This window comes from Chanodichthys erythropterus, chromosome 20 (assembly GCF_024489055.1).
Source record: "Chanodichthys erythropterus isolate Z2021 chromosome 20, ASM2448905v1, whole genome shotgun sequence".
NCBI classification, from domain to species: Eukaryota; Metazoa; Chordata; class Actinopteri; order Cypriniformes; family Xenocyprididae; genus Chanodichthys; species Chanodichthys erythropterus.
In genome coordinates this window covers 35523476-35549448 of record NC_090240.1, presented here as the reverse complement: position 1 = coordinate 35549448, position 25973 = coordinate 35523476, and the positions used below count along the sequence as shown (strand labels likewise).

The 25973-nt window shown below is 34.8% G+C and overlaps 1 protein-coding gene across 1 annotated transcript in view; it reads left to right on the top strand.

The window, feature by feature from the left end:
* The window catches only part of ctnnbl1 (catenin, beta like 1), a 56358-nt gene that overhangs the window by 25347 nt on the left and 5038 nt on the right, over nt 1-25973 (top strand). Inside the window, exons 12-15 of the mRNA XM_067371107.1 lie at nt 10822-10919; nt 13718-13798; nt 22926-23063; nt 23162-23234. Coding sequence (XP_067227208.1) covers nt 10822-10919; nt 13718-13798; nt 22926-23063; nt 23162-23234 — 390 coding nt within the window. The remainder of the gene's footprint in view (nt 1-10821; nt 10920-13717; nt 13799-22925; nt 23064-23161; nt 23235-25973) is intronic.

The following is a 25973-nucleotide window of genomic DNA, read 5'->3' as shown; positions in this document are numbered from 1 at the left end:
AACTCATCCACTAGCATGTGCAGTCATGTTCATCTTTTGTGCAAATCCAGCGTTGAATTGATCCTTGTCTGTGAAGCAGTCCGGCGTAAAATGACGGCATGACAACAACTCTCTACTACAACAACTCTTCCTCTTCTCGAAAGCAGCCCAACATGGCCCCGCCCCCTTTGTTGAGTGTTCTTGGGGGCGGGGTTTATGATGTCACTAACCTGGGAAGAAGCTCGTTGTAGTCCCTTCCAGCCATTTGTTGTAGTCCTTAAAAAGCGATTTATGTAAAAGAAGCCATGCAAATATCATTGTATCTCTGTTGCAAAATTAATTAGCTAAATTTGCATATTTTATGCATGCAACAAAACGTTCTGACATAGCAGATTTGTTCTCATCCGAATCTCTTTATCCTTCAAAATGAAAACATTTGTGCACATTTTTATTTTTGCATAAATTGGTTTGTTTGTTTGGTCGTATTGTGACGTAATCATGTGAAATATGGTTGGTGTGAGATTACGCCCCATCAATCAGCTATTAGCGTCTTAATTCTTGACATCCGTTCTGAGACAAAAAGGTGCTTATGAAGACGCAGCCCCATCAAACTGATTAATTAATTATCAGCTTTGACGATGCAGAGTTTGAGTAATTAAACAGCTAAGCTCTAACGGTCCATCGAGAAACTTCAGACTGATCCCTGTAAAACCCCCTCTGAAGCGCATTCGACTCCATGACGAGGGACCGCGTGCTCGCATTAGCATTCCTAATTAGCTGATTAGAAAACGCGCTTTCCATTTGCAAGCAGAGAAGAAAGATTTAACAAGGAGAAATAATGTGTTCTGCCACATTGCATTGTTTGCACTAAGTCTTTTATTGATGGATAATGGTTTTAAAGAAATAAGAAGAACAACATTAAAAAAGTTTCATTAAAACTTCTGCGCCATTAAGCACCAAACAAATTTACAGCATCCTCCTTTTGTGTGAGGAACTTAAATGGGCCGTCCGCAGGTAAACAATCCTGACAGGCACAAAGAGAAGAGACGACGTTAATCTTCAGCTCGAGCACAACCGTGTGAAAGGAAGTTTGGGCGCTTTCTCCTCACAAGAGCTGTTCCGGCAGAATAATTACACGTCGTTGAGCTGGGAAGCGGAAGAATTGAGAAATTGTCAGGATGTGTTTTAGCTAATGATGTGTTAGGAGTGAAATAAGAGTCGTGACACGCCGAACGTCTGTCTCTCAGTCGCAGTGAACTTTGAACTCCGCTGCCAATTTAAACTTCCACTCTTACAAACTTCTTGAATGTGGTTTCTTTAGAGAGAGAAGATTGTGTGTGTGTGTCGTTGAGAAATTGCTCTGAAGTAGATGAAGATTTGGGTTTGGTCCTGCCGCAGGGATAAAGGTCACGGCAGTATCGCTCCAGGTTCTGGAAGATGAACATCCTCGGGATACAGCAGAGTAAAGTCGAGACTAGCCGACGGGGACTAATAATTCTGCATAATTCTGACCACTATAATAATACCTTGAATTAGTTTTTATTTTCATATTTCAAAGTTTTTACATTTCAAGAAACTAAATTTTTCTTGTGGTTTTAGTGGATTTTAGTTTTTAATATAGTTTTTTAAAGGGATAGTTCACCCACAAATGAAAATTTGATGTTTATCTGCTTACCCCCAGGGCATCCAAGATGTAGATGACTTTTTTTTCTTCAGTCGAACGCAAATTATGATTTTCAACTGCAACCGCTGCCGTATGTCAGTCAAATAATAGCAGTGATTGGGAACTTGAACGATAAGAGTCGAAAAAACTTCCATATACAAGTCCAAATTAAACCCTGCGGCTCGTGACGACACATTGATGTCCTAAGACACGAAACGATCGGTTTGTGCGAGAAACCAAACATTATTTATGTAATTTTTTACCTCTAATACACCACTATGTCCAACTTCGTTCAACTTCCGGTGAGTGAGGTCTGATCGCGCTCTGACAACGGAAGTGATGTCTCGCGCTCATTGAAGTATATGGGCCAGACATCACTTCCGGTACCAGAACGCGTTTTTTGACCTCACTAACAGGAAGCTGAACGAAGTTGGACATAGTGGTGTATTAGAGGTAAAAATTATATAAATAATGTTTGGTTTCTCGCACAAACCGATCGTTTCGTGTCTTAGGACATTAATGTGTCGTCACGAGCCGCAGGGTTTAATTTTGATTTATCTATGGAAGTTTTTTCGACTCTTATTGTTCAAGTTCCCAATCACTGCTATTATTTGACTGACAGATGGCAGCGGTTGCAGTTAAAAATCAGCATTTGCGTTTGACTGAAGAAAAAAAAAGTCAGCTACATCTTGGATGCCCTGGGGGTAAGCAGATAAACATCACATTTTCATTTTTGGGTGAACTATCCCTTTAATAGTGTTTTTGTTTTACTTTCAGCCATTTTGGTAACACATTAGTTAATGTATTAACTAACATAAACTAACAATGAACAATACATTTATTACAGTGTTTTCTAATCTTTGTTAATGTTAGTTAATAAAAATACTGTTGTTCATTGTTCATGTTAGTTCACAGTGCATTAAAGATAACTTTTGCTTTTAATAATGTATTAGTAAATGTTGAAATGAAGATTGTAACACTTTAGTATAGGGAACACATATAAAATGTTAACTATGACTTTTCCCTCAATAAACTAATTACTGCTTATTAATAGTTAGTAAGATAGTTGTTAAGTTTAGATTAAGGGATGTAGAATAAAGTCATGCAGAATAAGGCATTAATATGTGCTTAAGTACTAATAAATAGTTAATATTGTAGTAAATATGCATGCTAATAAGCAGCTAGTTAAAAGACCCTAAAATAAAGTGTTACCACTAAATGCTGTCGAAGTGTTGTTAATTCTTAGTTCATGTTAACTAATGAAACCTTACTGTAAAGTGTTACTGTTATTTTAGTACATCATTAATGAAAATGAGAAATAAAAATAAAAGTTTTTATGTTATTTCAGTTAATTTTAAGTCAAGCAACTTGACAGATGTTTATGTTTTTAGTTTTACTGGTTAAATACTGAAATTTTTGTGTTATTGAGGTACTATTATAGTTTAGTAACACTTTAGTATAGGGAACATATTCATTATTAACTATTTCCCTTAATAAATTCCTAATTTATTGTTTATTAATAGTTCGGTAGTTGTTAAGTTTAGGTGTTGGATTCAGTATGTAGAATAAGTTCATGCAGAATAAGGCATTAATATGTGCTTATTAATTACTAATAAAAAGCCAATATTGTAGTAATATTCATGCTAATAAGCAACTAGTTAAAAGATCCTAAAATAAAGTGTTACCAGTAACATTAAATTTAGTTTTTACTTTTTATAGGTTTTTTATTTTATTTATAGTTTTTATTTTTATATTTGCTTTTTCCATTTTAATATTAGGCATAGTTTGAGGGTTTTTTTTTTTGTGTAATTTTTATGCATTTTTTTTTAAATATATTTTTTCTATATATATTTGTTAGTTTTATTTTAGTACATAAAGTTAAACTAAATAAAAATGTGAAATGCTGGCTTGGCAACTAGCTGAAATAAAATCAAAAATGCAAATCCAGTGTTCCAAATCCAGAATTGATCCTCGTTTGTGAAGCAGTCCGGCGTAAAATGACGGCATGAAAACAACACTCCACTACAACAACTCTTCCTCTTCTCTAAAGCAGCCCAACATGGCCCCGCCCCCTTTGTTGAGTGCTCGCATTAGCATTCCTAATTAGCTGATTAGAAAACGCGTTTTCCATTTGCAAGCAGAGAAGAGAGATTTAGCAAGGAGAAATAATGTGTTCTGCCACATTGCATTGTGTGCACTAAGTCTTTTATTGATGGATAATGGTTTAAAAGAAATGCTGGCTTGGCAACTAGCTGAAATAAAATAAGTTTGTTTTTTTATATTTTATTTTATTTCAGTTAACTTATATCAACCAACTAAACAAATTTTTATGGTTTTATTTTTACTGGATAATTCTGAAATATTAGTATTATTGAGAAACCATATAGTTTAGTAATATTTAATTAGTTTTTTTTCCTGTTTCTGTTTTAATATTAGGTATAGTTTTAGTCATTTTTGATGGTTTTTAAAGGTGCAATGTGTAAATTAGAGAGGATCTGTTGACAGAAATGCAATATAATATACATAACTATGTACCTTACATAATGAACCGTTAGAATGAGTAATTTCTATCTCATACATTTTGCGCCAGCATGTTTCTACAGTAGCCCTAAATGGACAAACTGCTCTACAGAGTGCGTTTGCTTGACTGGACATCTTTGTCCTGTGTCAGCCACCGTAGCTTCTCTATATTGCAATTCGCAAAATTTACACACTGCACCTTTAATGTGTCTACATAGTTTTTTACTTTATTTTTGTTTGTTTGTTTTATTTTAGTACATCAAATTAAACTAAATAAAAATGTGAAATGCTGCCTTGGCAACTTGCTGAAATAAGTTTGTTTTTTATATTTTATTTTAGTTAATTTTTATATCGAGATTTTAAACTGATTTATGGGTTTAGTTTTACTGGATAATTCTGAAATTTTACTATTATTGAGATACTATTATAGTTTTAAATTAGGTTTTTATTTGTATATTTTCATTTTTTTTTAATATTAGATTTTTTTTTTTTGTCATTTTGTGTTTTTATAGTTAATTTTTATTACAGCTGTACTTTATTTTACATGAAAATGAGTCTTCTTTGTCTAAACACTAGTGGCGTGGCTGTCGTTCTGTCTGGCTGATTATTTATTAGTCTTTATCGGGTCATTTTAAACTAAATTACTCGAGTGGTTTGTCCAAATGTCTCCCGTTACAGAGGATAATGATTCTTTGGAGAGATGTAAGACAACGTTTGAGACAAACCCATTTGCTTTGACGTCTCGGCTGCGACTCAAAATTGGCCAAATGTGAACCGAACAAATGGCGGGGGGGAGCAGCAGCAGTTCATTTATTTCTAATGATTGTCTTATAACTGCTTTTTAATCTCTACCGGACACGTAATAATTGCGGGAAGTGCTGGAATTGCTGTGCTAAATTGGATCAAAAGCGTTGGTGTAATTGCGCTGATCTCCAGAGCTCTGTTAATTCTCCCGTTTGAAATGAAACTTGGAATCGGATCATTGTTCTGCCGTTCTCAGAGGTTTCGCTAATGGATTCATTATTGAAAATTAGCTGTTCTTTTGCTGCAGATTCGTATGTTGATAATGTGATAATCCACTTTGTTTGAAGGGATTTTCTTGAACTGTAACAAAACACCTTTGTCTTCTCTCTGCAGAAAGAGCGCGCATGTTTTGATGGAGAAACATCACGTACAGCCACATATATTAGCTTGCTTTCTGTCTCTTCATGTGGTGTTTCATAAGGCATTCAAATGTAATTATGTGAGTAATATTTTCTGCTGGGTGTTTGAAAGCAGTTTTGAAATCCCAGGTCAGATTTCAAAGGGATTTTTCACCAAAAAATGTCACCCTCATGTTGTTGCAAACCGGTATGACTTTCATTACTGAGTTTATCAAGCTACAGAAAGAACAACAAAACACTGAACAAGTAAACCCTGTTCTTGAGCACCGTTTCATGTCTTCATCTGTATTATATGAGAGAAACCCTGAAGTTTAATTGCTCTCAAATCAAAAATGGTGTCATTGACCCCAGTGACATTTAGTTGAGAGCCCGTGGTTAATGTTAATGGTGCCAATGTGACATTTTCTAATCCACTTAAGCTTTGGCGGAGAGTAATATCACTGAATGAATACTTTAAATTTCAGTCTGATCCTCATACAGAGCTTATGTATGACTTCCAAAGGTTTGGAATATTTTATGAAAATTTTGTAAATAATAATTTGTGTGTGAATTATTCTCTTAAATAAACAACTACTTCTACGCAAAATCATGTGATCATAAATGACAGAATTACTGTATCTTTGTGTGTATGCACATATATTTACAAACTGTTAGATGCGATTTAATACTTTTTATAAATATACTTTTATAAAACTGCTTTTATATATTTTATAATATATAAATTCTGTAAAATTAATACATTTAAATATATAAATTGTGTATGATTAATAAAAACATGTATTTTTTTTTTTTTTTTTAATTTATAAAAGTATTTTCAATTATTATATATGTATATCATTTTGAAATTAAATATATATATATATATATATATATATATATATATATATATATATATATATATATATATATATATGTATTAATTATATATTTTAATTTACATTTATTTTAATTTAATTAACTTATTAAATTGTGTATAATTAATAAAAACGCATATATTTATTATATTAGATGATTAGAAATTATTACATTTATAAAAGTATTTCAATTATGATATATACATCATATTTTTAAATGATATATATATAAATATTTTATGAATTATATTTTTAAATAAATTTTTCAAATTTTTTACATTTTTCTAGATTATTTATTGTATTGTGTATAATAAAAATATAAATTTATTAATTACAGATTTTTTTATAAATTATTAAAATATTTATATTAATATTTTTTTTTATATATATATATATATATATATATATATATATATATATATATATATATATATATATATATATATATATATAATTAAATGCATTTTTTTTACAATTATATAATTTATTTTTACATTTATATATTTAATATTTTTAATTTTTTTAAATGGGTACTCTGTTTGGTGCCTTATTACAAATGATAGAAAACCACTTTACAGTGTATTAATTTAATTATAAAAATGTTAACATCTTTCATATTGCATTTCACAATATATTACAAGCTAAAAATGGTCAAATTACACTTTTCCCGATTCTTTGTATTTTCATTGACTCTTCTATTCTGCCAAGGGCCTTTCATGAAGGGACTTTATTGCTCATTTGTGTTGGTCCCACATAGAGTACCGCCCCCTACTGGACGCCCCGCCGCATTCTCGTCCTGTCAGCCAATGGCCATTCTCCCTGTTGCCACGACGACCTGGAGTGATGTAGTTGGTTAGCCGAGTCTTCTTTCCTGTGTGTAATGATGACAAAAGCTTTCCCGAGGCAGAGCTGGGAGATAACGCACTTATCTCAGACCTCTAGCCTGCACCTCTCTGCTCTCATCCGCTCCCTGTGGCTGTATTCCTCACCCCAGACAGTTTATTCCGCCGCTAATAACGTTCACTTTTTTTCCTCTCCCTTCGCTCCTGGTGGCCGCGAGTCGCCTTGAAGACCCGCGACATCGCAGTGCTGACCGAGCGTTTCCTCTCTCCGTCTGTTGATTAATGCATCTCCTTGCTTTACCCGCCGCATTAGAATGCATGTGTTGGTGAAGAGATGCACACAGACTGATGTTTAAACTCACGCCGTCTCATTTATATTCAGCGGCGGTGAAGGCCAAGGCCAAATTAAATAGTTTTATCAAGGCCGTCTGGTTATATGCTGTGAGTGTTTGTGCAAGATGGTGTTTAAATATTGATTTTTAACCTGATGAAGAACAAGTCTCATGGACGTGCCGGTTTAGAAGACGTTACATCTTTTTACTGTATAACCACCTGATGCAGTGGATTTGACGTGTGTTGCTACAGTAATTGAAGTTCAATCAACGTAGAAGAGCATTAGCATTAATAATCTGCCCCAATAAACCATAAATAAACAAAATCTCAATAAAAGTCAGATTGTGATGTGATTTATTATTCCCTGTTACATGAATTAACATACTCAATTCAGATTTTCTCTTGTAGTTCTTTGTTGATTTTCTTTTTCTTTTTTTTTGTATTGTCACTCTTTTTTTGTTTGCTGGTTTTTCTTTAGTCATTTTTTTATTTATTTATTGGTTCTTTGTGTCGCCCATGTTTGTTGATTTGTTCTTCATTATTTTATTCGCTAGTTTTATCTTTTGCTTTTGTTCACTCTTTTTTTCAGTTGTTTTTTTTTTGTTCGGTTTTGTGCTTTCGTACGGAAGAGGATTAGGGCCAAGCAATAATAAAAAAATAAAACCATCTCGAGATTAAAGTTGTTAAATTTTGAGGAAAAACTTGTTAAATTTCGAGAAAAAAGTCGAAATAAAAAGTTGAGAATAAACTCGTTAAATTACGAGAACAAACTTGTTAAATTTCGAGAAAAAGGTCGAGATAAAATGTTGAGAATAAATTTGTTAATTTAATGACTATTCTCAACATTTTATCCACCTTTTTCTCGAAATTTAACAACATTTTTCTCATAATTTAACGAATTTGTTCTCGTAATTTAACAACTTTTTTCTCGTTATTTAACGAGTTTATTCTCAACATTTTATCTTGACTTTTTTCTCGAAATTTAACAACTTTAATCTCGAGATGGTTTTCACTGTTTTTTGCAGTGAAAGAACTAAAACAAAAAATTAAGAAAATATTTCGCTGCCATATGCAATAACTCAACTCAAATTTTCGCATGTTCGCTTGTAATTCTTTGTTGATTGGCTTTTTTGCATTGTTTTTTGTTCTGTTTTTTGTTTGCTGGTTTTTCTTTCATTATTTTTTTCTCTCTTGGTTCTTTGCGTCCCCCATGTTTGATTTATTCTTTATTTTTTTCGCTAGTTTTATCTTAGTTTTATCTTTTTTCGTTTGCTTTGCTGCCATATGCATTTCGTTTCACTGCCATATGCATTAAACTCTACACACTTTTTCGCATGTTCGCTTGTAATTCTTTTTTGATTGGCTTTTTTGTGTTGTTTTTTGTTTGTTTGCTGGTTTCTCTTTCTTGGTTCTTTGCGTAAACCATGTTTGGTTTGTTCTTTGTTATTTTGTGCGCCAGTTTTCTTTCACTTTTGTTTGCTCGTCTGTTTTGTTTTTGGGTTTTTTTTTTGTACAGTTCATGTTTTGGTTTGATCTTTCATTTCATTTTCTTTTCAAATAAAATGCTGCCATATGCATTAACAAACTTAACTAAAATTTTCACATTTACTTGTAATTTGCTGGCTTTTTTTTTTACGTTGTTTTTTTTTTTTTGTTCCCTTATTTTTGGTTGTTGGTTTTTCTCAATTTATTTCTTGGTTCTTTGCGTCACCCATGTTTATTGATTTGTTCGTTTTTTTGTTCGCTAGTTTTATCGCTGGTTTTATCTTTTAGCTTTTGTTCGCTCTCCTTTTTGTTGTTTGTTCCTTTTTGTTTATTTCACACTTTTGTTCACTCTCAATTTCATACATTGTTTTTTTCCAGTGAAGGAACTAACAAACAGAAAAATTAGGAAAAGAACATGAACAGTTTACATTAGGGTTTTGTTTATCAACATTAGTTAACATGAACTAACAATGAGCAATACTTCTACAGCTTACTATGCATTTACATTTACTAACAATCAAAAGCTGTATCTTTTAACAATAATACACTGTGAAAAAATTATTATATTTATTATGCATTATACCGTCTCATGACCTGTATAACTTTTTTTTTTTTATCAGGTTTGTGTTAATATAATGAATATTTCAGCTTGCCTCAAGCTGTTTTTATATCAAACACTCATATCACTTTTTATTGATAATCACAATAAACCCTTAATCAAATTCACAGCCATCAAATTATTCTGCGACAGGCTTTAAAGGAATAGTTCACCTAAAAAGTAAAATTGACATTTTGAATACATTCTTTTTTTGTCTATACAATGAAAGTCAATGGGTCCAGTATTGTTATCGTTGACTCTTGAAAATATTATTTTTTGTGTTCATCAGAAGAAAGTCTTACAGGTTTGTGTTTTTGAATGATCAATCCCTTTAACATGTTGATCTTTCTTTCTTTTAAAGTGCCCGAGTCTTGTGTGATGGACTCAATCTTACAGTAAATTTTACTTGTTCCTGTTTGGAGGGAAACAAGCCGTCCGATCAGATTTGCAGCTGCGTCTGATGTCTTGTTGCGTGTCTCTTCCCTCTGCTCTAATGCTTCTTCATTAGTGTGTTTTTATAGGCGACAGCAGCGTGCAAAGACTTTCATGCACTTCACTCCACGTTCATTAAAGCTTTTAGTGCAGCCTCGTTTTTTCCATTTGCAGCAGTTATCTAAGGCAGTCACAGACTTGCTCGCCAATATTTATGCAGTTTCTCCTTTTATGTCTAAGTAAATTACAACTTTTGACTCTGTTGATACTTTCTACTAACTGGATAAAAAAAAAAAAAAAAAGTAAGACATGTTTGTATATTTCTGTGCAACATGTCTAAATCAATAGTTTTTCCATGTCTTTTACTTTGATAATAATCATAAATGTTTATTGAGCATCAAATCAGCATATTAGAATGATTTCTGAAGGATCATGTGACACTGAAGACTGGAGTAATGATGCTGAAAATTCAGCTTTGATCACAGGAATAAATTACATTTTAACATATATTCACATAGAAAACAGCAATTTAAAATTGTTTCATTGTATTTTGCAGCCTTGATTAGCAGAAGAGACTTTCAAAATCAAAAATGGTATTTTATAAAAGCCACAAGGCTTATTTAAAGCCAGTGTGTCTAACTCTTATATCCAGGTTTGTTCTGCAGTTTCTTGAGTCAACTTTACTTTTCATGAGCAAAAGTCAGCTGGAATCACTCTGACAGAGAGAGTTTGAAATGTACTTTTAAAACTGCAGGTGAACTTGTGTGAACCATGGATGTCTAATCTCTTCGTTGTTTTGCGGACAGTTTCATGTTCTTAGTCTAGAAAAGCACATTGCCATTTGGCGGATGTCACCTCCCACTCATTGCTCGGTGTTTTTACTTTATTTAACGTGAATGTATGACATGAGTGTATTAAATCAAGACACTAAAGCCTTGTTTTCTTCTCCCAGAGCATGTGTGTTCCATCATCGCCTCCATGCTGAGGAACCTCAAAGGGCAGCAGAGAAGTCGTCTCCTCAGCAAGTTCACAGAGAACGACTGCGAGAAGGTAAAAATAAGACAGCTGACGGTACGGCTTTATTATCTTCTGCTTCTAAAAATGGCAGAGTGACGACAAAAGAGCGCTTGAGGAGAGTTCGCTGGCAGATGGGTTTAATGCTACCATAAAGATAATATAGAACATGCTGTGCTACTTACTGACACCATGAGCATCAAGACAAATTCATGTAGAAACAAAACAGAACTGTCTTGGTTATAAATATCAGTTATTATATTTGTTTTTTTTTTTGTTTTTTTTTTCAATGATTATCATTGTAACCCTTTACTATAAGGTTTTTTCTTTTACAAAGCATGTAAAAGAAATGTATTTTACTTAAAATTTAAATAATTGCAAATACATTTTAAATAAATTCTGAACCATTATCAAGTTAAACATCATCTTTTTTGCTTTTTCTTTCATTTTTTTGCTTTTGTTTCTTATTCATTAACAACACTGTTTTTATCTTTTTTGGTTCATTCGTGCTTTTTGTTGGTTGGCTTTCTTTTATTCTTTCAGTTGTTTGTTTGCTTTTTTTGTTTTATTCATTGGTTTGCTTTTTTGTTTGCTCTTGTTGGTTTTTGTTCATTTTCTTTTTTTCACTTTCTTTTTGTTCATTTTTTCTTTGTTTTCTATTCATTTTTGTCAATCTATTTCAATCTATTGTTTATTTATTTTTTGGCTTGTTGGTTTGTTCACCCATTTTCATTTATTTTTTCTTTCATTTGGTGTTCTTTATTTCCGGTGATTTTGTTTTTTGTTTTTGTTTTGTTTGCTCTTATTGGTTGATTTTTGTTAATTCTTTCTCTTTCCTCTGTGGTTTTGTTCATTCATTTGTTTTTTATTCATTCTTTCAGTCTAACATTGATTTCTTTTTCAGTTTGTTCACCCAATTTCATTTATTCTTTTGTTTGCTCTTTCATTTTCTATTTTTTTATTTCCTGCCTTTTTGTTTTGTTTGGTCTTGTTGGTTGTTTTTGTTCATTCTGTCTTTTTTTTTGTTCATTATTTTTTTATTCATTCTTTTATTCATTCTTTCAGTCTATTGTTTATTTTTTTTTTTGGTGTGTTCCCTTTTTCGTTTATTCTTTTGTTAGTTTTTTCATTTGTCCTTTTATTTCCTTTTGTTTTGTTAGTTTGTTCACCTGTTTTCGTTTGTTCCTTATTGCCTTGTTTTGTTTTGCTGGGTTTGATTTTTGTTCACTTTCTTCTTTTTATCACTCATTTGTTTTTTGTATTTTTTGTTTTGTTCAGCATTTTTTATTTGTTCTTTCATTTGTTGTTCTTTTTTCATTCAGTGTTGTTTTGTTATGACGTTTTGTTCGCATTTTGGATTTTGTTTTGCTCGTTTTGTCAATTATTTTATTAATTCTTTCAGTATATCATTTATTTTTTTCTTGGATTGTTCCCCTTTTTTCATTTTATTCTTTTTTGTTTTTTCCATTTGTTGGTCTTTATTTTACTTCAGTTTTGTTGTCAAGCTGTTTTGTTTGCTTTTGTTCGTTGATTTTTTTTTGTTTATTTCTCTTTCCTCTGTGGTTTTGTTCATTTGTTTTTTATTCATTCTTTCAGTCTAACATTGATTTCTTTTTCAGTTTGTTCACCCAATTTCATTTATTCTTTTGTTTGCTCTTTCATTTGCTATTTTTTATTTCCTGCCTTTTTGTTTTGTTTGCTCTTGTTGGTTGTTTTTGTTCATTCTGTCTCCTTTTATTGTTCATTAGTTTTTCTATTTATTCTTTTATTAATTCTTTCAGTCTATTGTTTATTTCTTTTTTTGTTGTGTTTATTCTTTTGTTAGTTTTTTCATTTGTCCTTTTATTTCCTTGTGTTTTGTTAGTTTGTTCACCTGTTTTCGTTTGTTCCTTATTTCCTTGTTTTGTTTTGCTGGGTTTGATTTTTGTTCACTTTCTTCTTTTTATCACTCATTTGTTTTTTGTATTTTTTGTTTTGTTCAGCATTTTTTATTTGTTCTTTCATTTGTTGTTCTTTATTTCCTTCTGTTTTGTTTTTTTTTATGCCATTTTGTCTATTAATTCTTTTATTAATTCTTTCAGTCTATTATTTATTTCTTGGATTGTTCCCCTTTTTTCATTTATTCTTTTGTTTTGTTTTTTCCATTCGTTGGTTTTTATTTCCTTCAGTTTTGTTGTCAAGCTGTTTTGTTTGCTTTTGTTAGTTCATTTTTGTTTTTCAGTTTGGCTCTTTTCTTTTACTTCACTTGTTTTGTTTGCTTTTTCTTGTTTTCTTTCTTTCTTGCTTGCTTTCCCATTGTTTCAGTCAGTCGTGCATCAGTGTAATGTTTCATGCGTGTGTTGTTTGGACTGTGTTGATGCGGTTCGCTCCATCTTGTGTCGTACGTCTCCTTTATTCTCGGTCGGGGGGTCTCCATACATCACCTGGACGGACACGTGTGCTGTTATCGCTCAGCAGTCACTACTCTTAAAATAACCCTCACAGTCCTGCCGGGCCCTGTTTCATCACTCTGACAGGAGCAGTGCATTATTGGTAGTTTCACAAGCTAAAAGATTTCGGCCATATGGGCATCATCATGCCTCAGTTCTGTTTGTCTTCAGATTGTCACAGGTATTTGCTAGAAAGAGGATGACGAATGTCTCATTTTGTCTTAAAATAACACAACCGCCATTCGTCTTGTGTGGGATTCCGTCGCCGCCACAGTTAAATATGAATATCATTTACATAACCTGAATTTGGGTCCTAAAGCACATCTCTTCTTGCCAGCGGTGGTGTGTTCATGTGGCGTTTCGGTGCATTTGTAACATATGCTCACCCTCGCTCTCTTTCTGCAGGTTGACAGACTCATGGAGCTGCATTTTAAGTACCTGGAAGCCGTTCAGCTCGCAGACAAGAGGATCGAAGGAGAGAAGCACGTAAGATTCACGCACACACATTCACGCTTGATTGGCAGTATCTCCTCTGCGAGGGCAGATCTGTGTGTGAAGATAAGAGCAGACCTACCAGACTCAAACGTCACTGTGGGATCTGCAGGTCGGACACTCGACACGCTTCTCTGTTGGTCCGCTCGCCTTTAGAGCCAACCGCTGTTAAACTTTTACACTGAGCGGTGATTGCGCACACATTCCATCAGCCCTTGCAGGACCGAGAGTCTGTGTAGGCACACCTCAACAAACACTCATCATTGGGTTGGTCTTGCTAAAATGTTACATTGGAAACGGCTTGTTTTAGCATTAAGAATCCAATCCAAATGCTGTAAACATGTTCTCAGAACTCAAGACCGTGATACTGCATGTTTGTTTGTGGGCAGATAATGTGATAACAGTCATAATTCGGCTCTCAAGTCAGTGGAAATGTGAGAACCGGACAACTAAATTACTTCTATTATTTTTCTTCATCATCATCTTAACCCTTAAACGCATACCTTGAGTCTTTAGTGACACTGGATGTCATTCACTATCCTCTTCCTCATTCATTTTTTAAAGTTAGACATCAACCTCCTTAGTATTCCTCAATCAATTCATTATAAACAATATAAAAAAAAAAAAAAAATGCCTGTTTTTCCCCATTCATTTTTTTTTGTAAAAATTGTATAGGGTCGCTAACGAACCGAGGTGTATAACTGAAAGTATATTTATTCTGCACAACAATAATTGAATCTTTGATGACTGAATAAGTCCAATTCGCTTTTGTTCCACAAGGTAGCGATGTCTGATACACAATGATGAAGTGACGTTTCACTCATAGTTAGTGCAGGCAGGAAACAAAAGAATACACCAGTATCTTCAGCAAACCTTGAAATGGCTCAGTGATTTGCGCAATGAAAAATTGTCATTATCACTTGATGGTGGATCTTGTCAGAGATCAAAATAATGATTTGGAAGATATTGAAAATGATAGTTTTGAGGATATGTTTGAGATGGCAAATATGAGCCAGATGCTGAATGTACTGGGAAATGAGTTCTAACGAGGACAGTGATGACGGAATAAAACATCTGCTCAAGCTGAATACTTCCAAGCTCCAAAAGATAACAAATTATGCTTTATTTTATTCTTCTGTAATTGTAACTCTAATATCAGGAGAGTTTTATATTATTGCGACAGGTAGAGATCCATCCGTGTTAGATATATAGGGCCCTATAAAATCCGTTTTATTTTTTCCCAAATTCTGTTTTTTCCATTTTAATTTTTCTGGATTCCGTTTTTTTCTGTTTTTTTTATTTTTTGACTACATTTTAATGGTTAAATTAAATTTTAGTAATCAAAAAGCATGTCTAATTTATTGAAATAATGAATCTTGTCCAATTTACCAACAATTAAATAAAAGTTTAACAAAACTTTTTTTTAGGGCCCTACATTTTATTCTTTCCCCTTAAATTTTATTTTGACCAAATTCTGCTTTCTGGATTCCATTTTAATGGAATGGATTCCATTTCCATTTTAATAATCAAAAAGTATGTCTAATTAATTGAATTCTTCAAAAACAACAATATAAATTAGTAAAAAATATTTTTTTTTTGTTATGTATTTTAAATTTTTCTGGCAATCAAATGAACGCATACCATTTAATTTATCTTTTAATCATGAAATTAAACTTTTTTTTGTCAAACAATGTGCTGCACAACAGAGCTTTACTGTTAAAATTAAAACATGGAAGAAACACTGAGATTGTTTAAAATATATTTTAATAATATATTATTAATTTGTCTAAATTCTACTGTACAACAGTAATGTTTTTCAAGTTAAATCGAACTTTTATTTTGATGGTTTGCCTAGAGCTTTGAGTTTCTCTGTGTTTATGACAGTAATTTTCTCAAACGAAGCGGTTAAATGCTGATGAAGTGACTTTAGAGCAGCTCTGGAGATGAATTTGTGCGTTCATATAGTGAGGCGACAGAGGACGAAAATGCATCACATGTGTTCACATATCACACTGTTGCATGTGCTTCAGCGTGCGTGCGCGGGAGAAATGTGCAGGAATAAAGATCTCAGGGACTTTGACAAGGGCCAAATAGTTATGGCAAGGTGACAGGGTCAGAGTATGTCTGAAACGGCAAGGTTTGTGTGTTGCTCCCAGGCAGCAGTGGTGAGAAATTACCAACAGCGTCTGAGGAGGGACAAACCACAAACCGCCCAAGACTCATCGATGCACGAGGACAGTGTGGTCAGAGCCAACAGAAGGTCAACTGTGGCACAAGTAACACAAAATTTTAATAGTGGTTATGGGAGGAATGTGTCACTTCTGCTGCGTAGCTGCAGATCAATCAGAGTGCTTATGATGACCCCCGTCCACCGTCGAAAGCACCTACAATGGGCATGCAAGTGTCAAAACTGGACCTTGGAGCAGTGGAAGAAGGTCGCCTGGTCCGATGAGTCCTGTTTTCTTTTACATAACCTGGACGGCTGTATACATGTGCACTTTTTAACCTGGGGAAGTGATGCACTGTGGGACGACGACAAGCCGGTGGAGGGACTGTGTTGCTTTGGCCAATGTTCTCATGGGAAACACTGGGTCCGGCCACTCATGTGGATGTCAACATGCCTAAAGAGTGTTGCAGTCCAGGTACACTTCTTCATGACAAAAAAGTGGCCTCTTTCAGCAGGATAATGCACACTGCACATATTGTTCAGGAATGGTTTGAGGAATATAATGAAGAGTTCAAGGTGTTGCTCTGGCCTCCAAATTCCCCAGATCTCAATCCAAGCGAACAGCTCTGGGATGTGCCGAACCAACAAGTTTGATCCACAGCGGCTCCACCTCGCAAACTACAGGACTTGAGGGATCTGCTGCTAATGTTTTGGTGCCAGATACCACAGGACACCTTCAGGGATCTTGTAGAATCCAGGCCTCGTGGGTCGGCGCTGTTTTGGCCAACATCATGTTAGGCAGTTGCTCATAATAGGGGCTTTCGCACCAGAGGAACATTTTCATAGTTCCTAGAACTACTGGCTAAAGTACCCAGATTTTGCTGTGTTTGCACCTCAGGAACTAGGAATGATTTTAGTTCTAGGAACTCCTTTTGGGGGAACTAAATTAGCACCTACTTCAGAGTAGGGTCTAAACCAGCACTATGGGATCTATCAGTGACGTGAGTGTATCTACACCGACACCTGGCATTTTTAAAAAGCTGTGTAAGCATATTTATTTCACGAACATGGAAAACAGCAATAACAGCACATCATATGACATTTTGTCTGTTAGCACCACTTTTTTGCTCTTTCAGTTGGGTAAATTATGCGTTTACACTCCATCTCATTATCACCCTTGACACACAACAACACAGCTCCGATCACGGCATCCTCCATCCACCAGTTTTTAGCGTTTGTAAATGCAACGCTTAAAGATGCCACTGTCAGCCGATTCAGAGTTCCTACTCCCGGTGCGAATGCAACCAGGAACATGGCCCTGGGGAGAAATTAGTTCTCTGGGATCTATCTAACTGAGTTCCTAGAACTATTCTGTGCGAAACGCCATGTTTTGGCTAATCGGTGTATATATGGGGTTTTCTTTAATCCAAAGCTTATGCAAAACGCTGAAACAAACTATGCTTAATATTTTAGATTTGCATTCTTTTTGAAAGTTGATGTAACAATTAGTGTGTGATATTTATTGCAAAGATTTGCATAATTACAAATATACTATTGCACATAATTCAAAAATAATCTATTAGTATTAATAATACGAAGTAAATGTAATATTAGTTATATATAATTATCATTGTTGTGTGAATTTATTTGACCTGCGGTCACAGGTGTGTGTTTAAAGGCTTTATACAGTAATTCTCCGTTATATAAGTTGTGGGGTTTCAGCCAGCGTTAATTAACGTGGAGATGATTAAAGGCAGATGTTAATTGATGATAATTGGCAGGTAGGGGTGATTTATTCCATAGTGTATAACTGGTCTGTGTGTTGTGTTAGTAGGTTAGGCTGTGCTGTGTGCGCATGTGTGTGATTATACTCTGAGTGTGTGTGTGTGTGTTGGAGGATATTGGCGTGTGTATGTTGAGGATGTGAGCTGGGCACTGATGAGGACTCCTGCGGCTCGTGTCTCATCCATCCTAATGTGTTTAAGACAGGCATTCTGTTTTCAGGGATGCTTCAGGTTGGGCTTTCTAAACATATTTGAGAGATATCATGAATTTTTACAAATATTAGATATCTTAAAAGTGTATTTTTTTCTTTATCCAACTAATTGTTTCAGGGCAGATTACGTCTTCAAAATGCATTAAAAATCTAGGGAAATATACAGGAATCCCAGTATGCTTTCAATGCTATTTTTAACAAAAACAAGATTTTATATATATACATATATTTTTTATTTATTTATATGAGCCAATATAGCAATACATAAGCAGTAATGTACAGTACATGTCAAAATATATTGACTTGTTAGGGATTTTAATTGTCTTTAATAGCGAAATTGCTGTTTGAGTTGGTTGTTTTGATTCATTTTTGTGAAACAGTTCACACTCTGCGTCTACTCTTGCATCATCACTCAAACAGTCGCTTGTTGCTTCATTCATCACCAGCGAAATCATTGAGCGTTTTGTGAATGTTCAGTATGCTGCTCAGCTCTAGTTTCAGGTCTTTGTTGTGCAGGTGTGTCGATTTAAAACCATCTCCTCTGTGTGTGTGTGTGTGTGTGTGTGTGTGTAAGGTTTCCCATCCACCTTATCTGACTTTCTCTCCTCTGCGTCGTCTTCAGAGGCCTATAAATCGTCTCTCAGAAGCAGTGACAGGAATATGACTGTGGAAATGTCTGCCCCTGTTTCGTGCCCGTCGACTGAATGCACCAGCACTCCCTCCAGATGGAACAGCGTTCCCGGCTTTCTCCGAGTGCTATAAAAGTATATCACCCATAGCAGAGCCCTTGTTTAAAAACGCCTCGGAGTGCTGTCAGCGCTACGTTCATGTGAACCCGTCTCGCCTCCTTTTACTGCCTAATGACAGCTACAAATTCTCTCTGAATTGCATTTCCTAAACACAGACCCCCATAAAACCCCCTCTGCGCTCGGCCTGCTCTTCTTCTGCTTTTTTTTCTCCATTTTACCGCAGCGCCGTAGAGCTCTTTGGGAAATCTCAAAAGGATCCGCGGAGGAAGCATTGGCAGGGTGTGCTCGGATTAATTTAGTCTCGGCGTGTCCCGTGAGACTCAATCACAGGTCCCGGCGCTGCTTTGTTCTTCCTGTCATATTAACACCTGTGCCAGCCTGCAGCTCTCCAACAGGAAGTGACTAAAATTCACTCTGTTTCCCGGAGGTGAAGCCGCTTGTTATTTGCACTGATGTAATTGACTTGCCGAAGGCTGTACCTCTGTAACGAGACTCGAATAACGCATGCGAAAGATCACACTGTTCTGATACCGATAAACATTTTTTTTTTTTTTTGAATGTTCTTTAAATCAGCCTGAAAGTATAACTAGTTTTATTTTGCATGATGATGATGATAATAAGACTGCATGCATGGATGCATGTATTTGAACAAAAATACAGTAAAATCAGTATTATTGTAATATTACCATTTAAAACAACTTTTCTATTTGAACATATTTTAATTGATAGATAATTTTATTTTAAATAAAATTTGTCTTTTTGAATATTTATATATATATATATATATATATATATATATATATATATATATATATATATATATATATATATATATATATATATATATATATATATATATATACAGTCAAACCAAAATGTATTCAGACACCTTCAGCATTTCATTCATTAATACATTTTTTTCACTATATATATATATATATATATATATAATATGATGAATTATTGATTATAATGTCCCAGTTTTGAATAAAAAAAAAAAATGCAATTTGCATATATAATGATAAAATCTATAGTAGATTTTATTACTTCTGGCTCTTCAATCTAATTGCCGAGAGGTCTTTTCCAGCCACGCGATATTCTACCAGTGTCGCCACGGTAACCGTTTCATCGTTTGAATCATTCCGCTGTCAGCATTCTCACACCGAGTGTCATGGCGGTCGAGCAAACCCACCATATTTTTATAGGTACTACTGTTATTTTGTAACTGAATGTAGTTTTAAGAGTTTTTATTAGGTGAGAATATAGTTGTTTAGACCTCAGATATGCAATTTATATGTAAACATAGCGGATTTATGAGCTCCAGGCCATCAGTTAAGCGATCATCTTGGCCAGTCCTTCAGGAATTTGCCACGGGCTCTTATGTAGATAGCGTTTAAACATGAGGTATAATTCACTTTTGGTATATTAAACAGCCAATCTTTGGTCTTATTAATATAATACTTGTTACAGAGCTAATGGATTTGGCTTAAGGGCTATATTAAGTTTCATAACTTTATATTTACATTGAAATTAAATCCTGCACTAACTAAAGCACTGCTTTTGTACGTTTGACTGAACTGTTTGCTTATTTATTTCCTATTTTACTACTTATACTGTTATAATGGCGATTGTAGTTAATTTAAATATTGTTGTTCAATAAATACTAATTTATATAACTAACATGCCATATTTTTGGTATTAAGAAAGAATCCGTTAGTGATTTTGACTTCAGTGGATGTTACATATGGACTGAAACAAGGAAACAAGGACATTTTTTTACTTTAAACATCTTACTGACTGATGCATTGACTAGCAATGTCATGTAAATGTTTCTTTTTATCTCACAATTCTGACTTTTTTTCTTGCAATTGCGAGTTATAAAGTTAAAATTGCGTGTTAAAGTCAGAATTGTGACTTTTACCCCCAGTTTTACAGACAAGGCTTAAGTTAGTCCTAGACTAAAATGCATGTTTGACCTGTTTTAACTGGAAGTAACTTGCACTGACATATCTTAAAATATGTTAGAGCCATTGTTTTGTCTTGAGATGTACACCAGTAATGTTTTTTACTAGTCTACGTTTATAAAAGCTACTTAAATATCCTAATTGAACTAAGGCTTAATCCTGACTTAGGCTAAGCCCTGTCTGTCAAACCGGGCCATAAAGTCAGAATTGCATGATATAAAGTCAGAAATAACTTGCAATTCTGACTGACTCACAATTTTTAAGGTGTATATTTCGCAATTCTGAGAAGTCTGAATTGTGAGATATAAACTCGCAATTACAAGGAAAAAAGTCAGAATAAATCTCTATATAAGCATTGTTATTAATTTAAATATTATTGTTCAATAAATACTAATTTATATAACATGCCATATTTTTGGTATTGAGAAAGAATCCGTTAGTGATTTCAACTTCAGTGGAAGTTACATTAATACGCCATGAGATGGCGGCAAAGACTTTATGAGCGAGTCAGTCAGTCGCAAAGACTTTTATATTGAAATGGACTGAAACAAGGAAACAAGGACTTTTTTTTTTACTTTAAACATCTTACAAGATGCAACTGACAGATGCAATGACTAGCACGGTCATGGGAATGTCTTAAATGTTAAAAGGACAAAGACAAAGATTTTGTTTTCCTCAGCAGACATTCAAACTCATTTAGTGATTATGAATATTAGAGTGATCTGAAGATTATCAGCTAGATGCAGGTAATACACACACTCGGGTGACCTCTCTCTCTCTCTCTCTCTCTCTCTCTCTCTCTCTCTCATAATACTCTACACTCCATTGTTGTTCTTATTTATTTAGAAACTTGTGCTGTAAAACTGTTGTATAAACTCTCATAGCTGTGTGATATGGCTGTATATCAGCTTGCATTGACATGTTCCTGATCTTATTTGCTCGATTTATTGGCATATCAAACTTTACATTTATGCATTTGGTAGATGCTTTTATCCAAAGCAACTTATATTGCATTCACTGTATACATTTTATCAGCTCCTGCATCCCTGGGAATCAAACCAATGACCTTGCCGTTGCATGCTTTGCTGTTTAAGCTACAGGAATGCATGCAGCAAAACTAATGATCGATTTAAAAAGGAAACCCCTCCATTGAGATGCTCTGGAAGGGAGAACCTGACTTTCATCTTCATATCTGGCTCAAAAATCCTAATGCAAAACATTTTTAATGGATAAAATCATATCCTGTCCTTTGAATTGGATTGTAAGCGTCCTGATTTCTTGCAGAACATCAAAATTTCCAATCTAAAAGCCTCGCTCAATGTTCTGAGCCTGTGTTCTGTGTGTCTTCAGCAACCCGTGACCGCTGTGCACTTCAGTCCTGCGTGGCCTGCTGTTTCTGCAGCGTTCCCTTTGTGTTCACAAGCCTTTCTGCTCATGCCCGCTCACACGCGTGTGCTTGCCAGAGTTTTATGCTCGAAAAGATTTAAATCCCCTGGAGAGAGGCCAGTGTCAATCGGAGCAATTATGGCACTCAACAAATGCCAAACGTCTTTGTCCCTTTAGATTCAGCTGCAGGTGCTGAAAAGCTGAAATCTGTGAAAAATTGTTCTTTTAAACTGATATGAGATCAGCTCCAACATCATTATCCAGAAGCTTTTTAACAGAAAGACAACATGCATGGAGCTGCATGCCAATATACATCACTGCATGTGATTTTCTTGCAAATCAATATGCGCATATTGATTATGTGTCTAATGGTAATTTATTAGGGCTGCACAATATTAGAAAAAAATGATATTGCGATATTTTGTTTTTCTGCAATATATATTGGGACTACTCTGTATGGAAGGTTGTTTCTGCCACTAAATAAAAAAAATAAAAAGGTAATTGTGTCTTTTTTTCCTCACAATTGCAAGGTATAAATTCAGAATTGTGTGAAATAAAGTCAGAAATAACTTATTTTGACTTTATAACTCACAATTCTGACTTTATAACTCACAATTTTGAGGTTTATATTTCGCAATTCTGAGAAAAAAAAGTCAGAATTGTGAGCTATAAATTCGCAATTGCAAGGAAAAAAAGGCAGAATTGAGAGGAAAAAAGTCGCAATTACGTTTTTTTGAGTGCCAAATCCTTGTAGGTTTGAACGATTTAGGGATAAACAAAAATTTTGAGTTGTTTTCATTTGATATCAATTTATTTTCATATATATCGTGCAGACCTAACCTTCATTTGTACTTCTCAGGATATGGTGCGTCGTGGCGAGATTATTGACGACGCGATGGACGATGAGTTTTATCTGCGCAGGCTGGACGCTGGACTCTTCGTCCTTCAGCTCATCTGTTACATCATGGTGGAAATGTGCAGCGCCGGCGTTCCACAGGTACGTTACACACCACCCTCGTCAGGCGGCATCATTTAATGTGTAATTAAAGCTGATTATTTTTAATTCTGCGTGCTGAAATGTGTCTTCTCTTCCAGTTACAGCAGAGAGTCCATCAGATCCTCAATCTCAGGGGAGGATCCGTCAAAATAGTTCGTCATATAATGAGGGGTAAGATTATAAATGATATTGTGAGCTTTTTAAAAGCTACATCTAAAGAGAAAATATATTTTGCATAAATAACATGAAGGCTATTTTAATGACCATGTGACATTATTTTCCACCCAAATTTGAAATTCAGACTTCTGTTCAATCAGCCACTTTGTGTAATGCTGTTAATCTCAAAATGACAGATTTATCACCTTGGACGTTATATTGGTCTTGCAAACCTTTAGCGGTCCATGTGTCAAGATAAGATCACTAGCTGTTTTTGTAACAGTTCAGTCTACCATAAAACTGTACAAGTGTCCGGTGGATTGTGTCAGTATCAGGTGGATTGTGTGAAGCGTTGAAGAACACACTTCCGCAGGCGCCGCAGCGCGCTGAAACAGAGTCCCTGTTGCTAAAGCAAAAGGTTTGCTGTGCGCTGCAGTGCTGCTTGCTGCCGGCATATTTCACTTGTTACTTCACCCGCCCTTCCATCCATTCTCTCTCGAGCGATATTACTTGTTCGGCTTCGCCCACTCTTCAGCCCAGAGCACCTTGATTAAGTCTTGACAGCTTTCTGTTTCTCTCTCTCTCTCGTTTGCACTGACTTTCCCTTTTCTTTTTTTGTTTAACCACTACTCTTTCATACTTCAGCCAGTATTTCTCTTGGGAAGAACCCAACTCTCTTTGTTTTTATTAAAGTTTAGTGAACATCGTGCTGTTTGGATGGAATTTCGATATGTTGTGTTCAATATCTGTATGACAAGGACTGGGAGATTAATTGAATATTTAGAGTATATATGTGATGATTTTGATGGTGATATAAAATTTAGCAACAATGCATTTTTATTTGGCCATTAAGTTTCCTGTTAAGAAAAAAAAAAGTCTTTTAAGATAGCTTTCTTTACCTGCTACTTATTGGAAAGCACAACACCTTTCTTTCAGCTCTTGTTAAATTCTGCACTTCTTCATCCGTGTGAACATTAATGATTCATCAGAGGGAGGACGTTCCCACCTGAACTCTGCTTTAGCTGGTGACAGAGATAAATACGGCAGGCTGTAATGGTTAAGAACACCTCGCCTCACCGGTCGCTGTGCTGCTCGTTTTGAGAAGGTGTTCAAAGACGCAAGCTTTGCTCTTTAGAAAGCTGCTATTAATGTGAGCTAATGGTGTCTTGGCTATAAGTGGTACGTGTGAGACATTTAACTTTATCTTCATCCCCTTTAGATTCTGCAGATTCTCCAAACAGCTGTATTTTACGAGCAACTTATTTCAATCCAAATATATTGATATTGGAAATGCGAAATATTTTGGTGATGATCTGCAGTTTTTGGTTTGTTTGATTAGGATGATATTATCTGATTTATAATGTATTTTGCACACATTTTAATCAAAAAAATATTGAAATTGGGAATGCGTAATATTTTGATGCTGATTTATTGGTCATTTTTAACTTAAATTGTCTAAGACAAAAATATAATTATTATTAATTTAAAAAAATTTATGATTACTTTTTTACATTTGACAATGACAATTTTGGTCATATTTAGCTTTTTTAAAATGTCCGTCTGATTAGGACAATCTATGACACATTTAAAAAGTACTTAATTTTCCATCTTTACTACATTTAAAGGCACAATATGTAAGATTTTTGGATTGAATTATATAAAAAAACAGAACAGTGTTATATATTTTAATGACTTGTGTACTTCCATTATCCCAAATGTTTCCAAGAATTTTACAGAGGACATGGACCGTGTCTGTGCATTGCCCATCAGTGACACCATTATCTGTGTTACCCTCGATTTTCAGTTTCATTTTGTAGAAATCATGGAAACACCAATGGCGCTTTAATATATTATGTGTTTTATTAGACAGGTGAGCAACTGTTTGGATACATTCATTGACAGAAATCTAATCATGTTATACAGCTCAACACAGTAAGTCTTGATTTACAGCGAGTACCATGTTTTACCACGACTAACGTCGATCTACCTTACTGCAGTGTGCATCAATTGTCTCATAGCAGCCGTTGAGCGAACGCAGAGTAACGTTATAACAACTTTCAATATACAAATGTATCTAATATGATAAACAGCGCTGCGTTACCCCACATACACTTGACCGAAAGAAGCGGAAGCATTCGTCTGCGACACAAAAGTTGAGTCGTGTGTCGCACGTTAGCAATCACACAGCAATGTTAATAAATCTTTAATACATTAGCTCATCTATGAATATGATTTCTGCCCGAGTCCATTGGATTCTTTTCCACCGGCTGTAGGCCTGAAGAAAACACCTCCCATAATTCCGCGAAATCAAGGCGTCATCAAGCTACGCCTTTGTTTTGAATAAGCGACCTCTACTGCGAAAGATTTCATATTGTGCCTTTAAATAGTTTGATGCTTTCGATTTTTTTCAGTAGACCTGATTGAAATCTCAAACCTACTTTAAGCCTTTGTTGGCACCATTTCTGGTGTCCTTCAGACTCTGAGACTGGCCAATCCTCCGGCATGTGGTGGACATGTGATGGGTTTAATCTGAGCCGCAGGTCCGGAACACTCTCAGCTGCTGAAGGAGTGTGAAAGCGTTCTCCCAGCAGCTGGTGTGGGCCGGATCTCTGCCCCCGCAGGGCCGCTGCGACTGGGGTGAGAAATTGAAAATTTCACCTGCCCTCTGTAGCAGCTGTGGCCGTGTCAGACCCACGTCCGTGTGCCAGGGCAGCGTGCCCGCAGGTCTCACAGTTCTGCAAATGTGCTTACGCG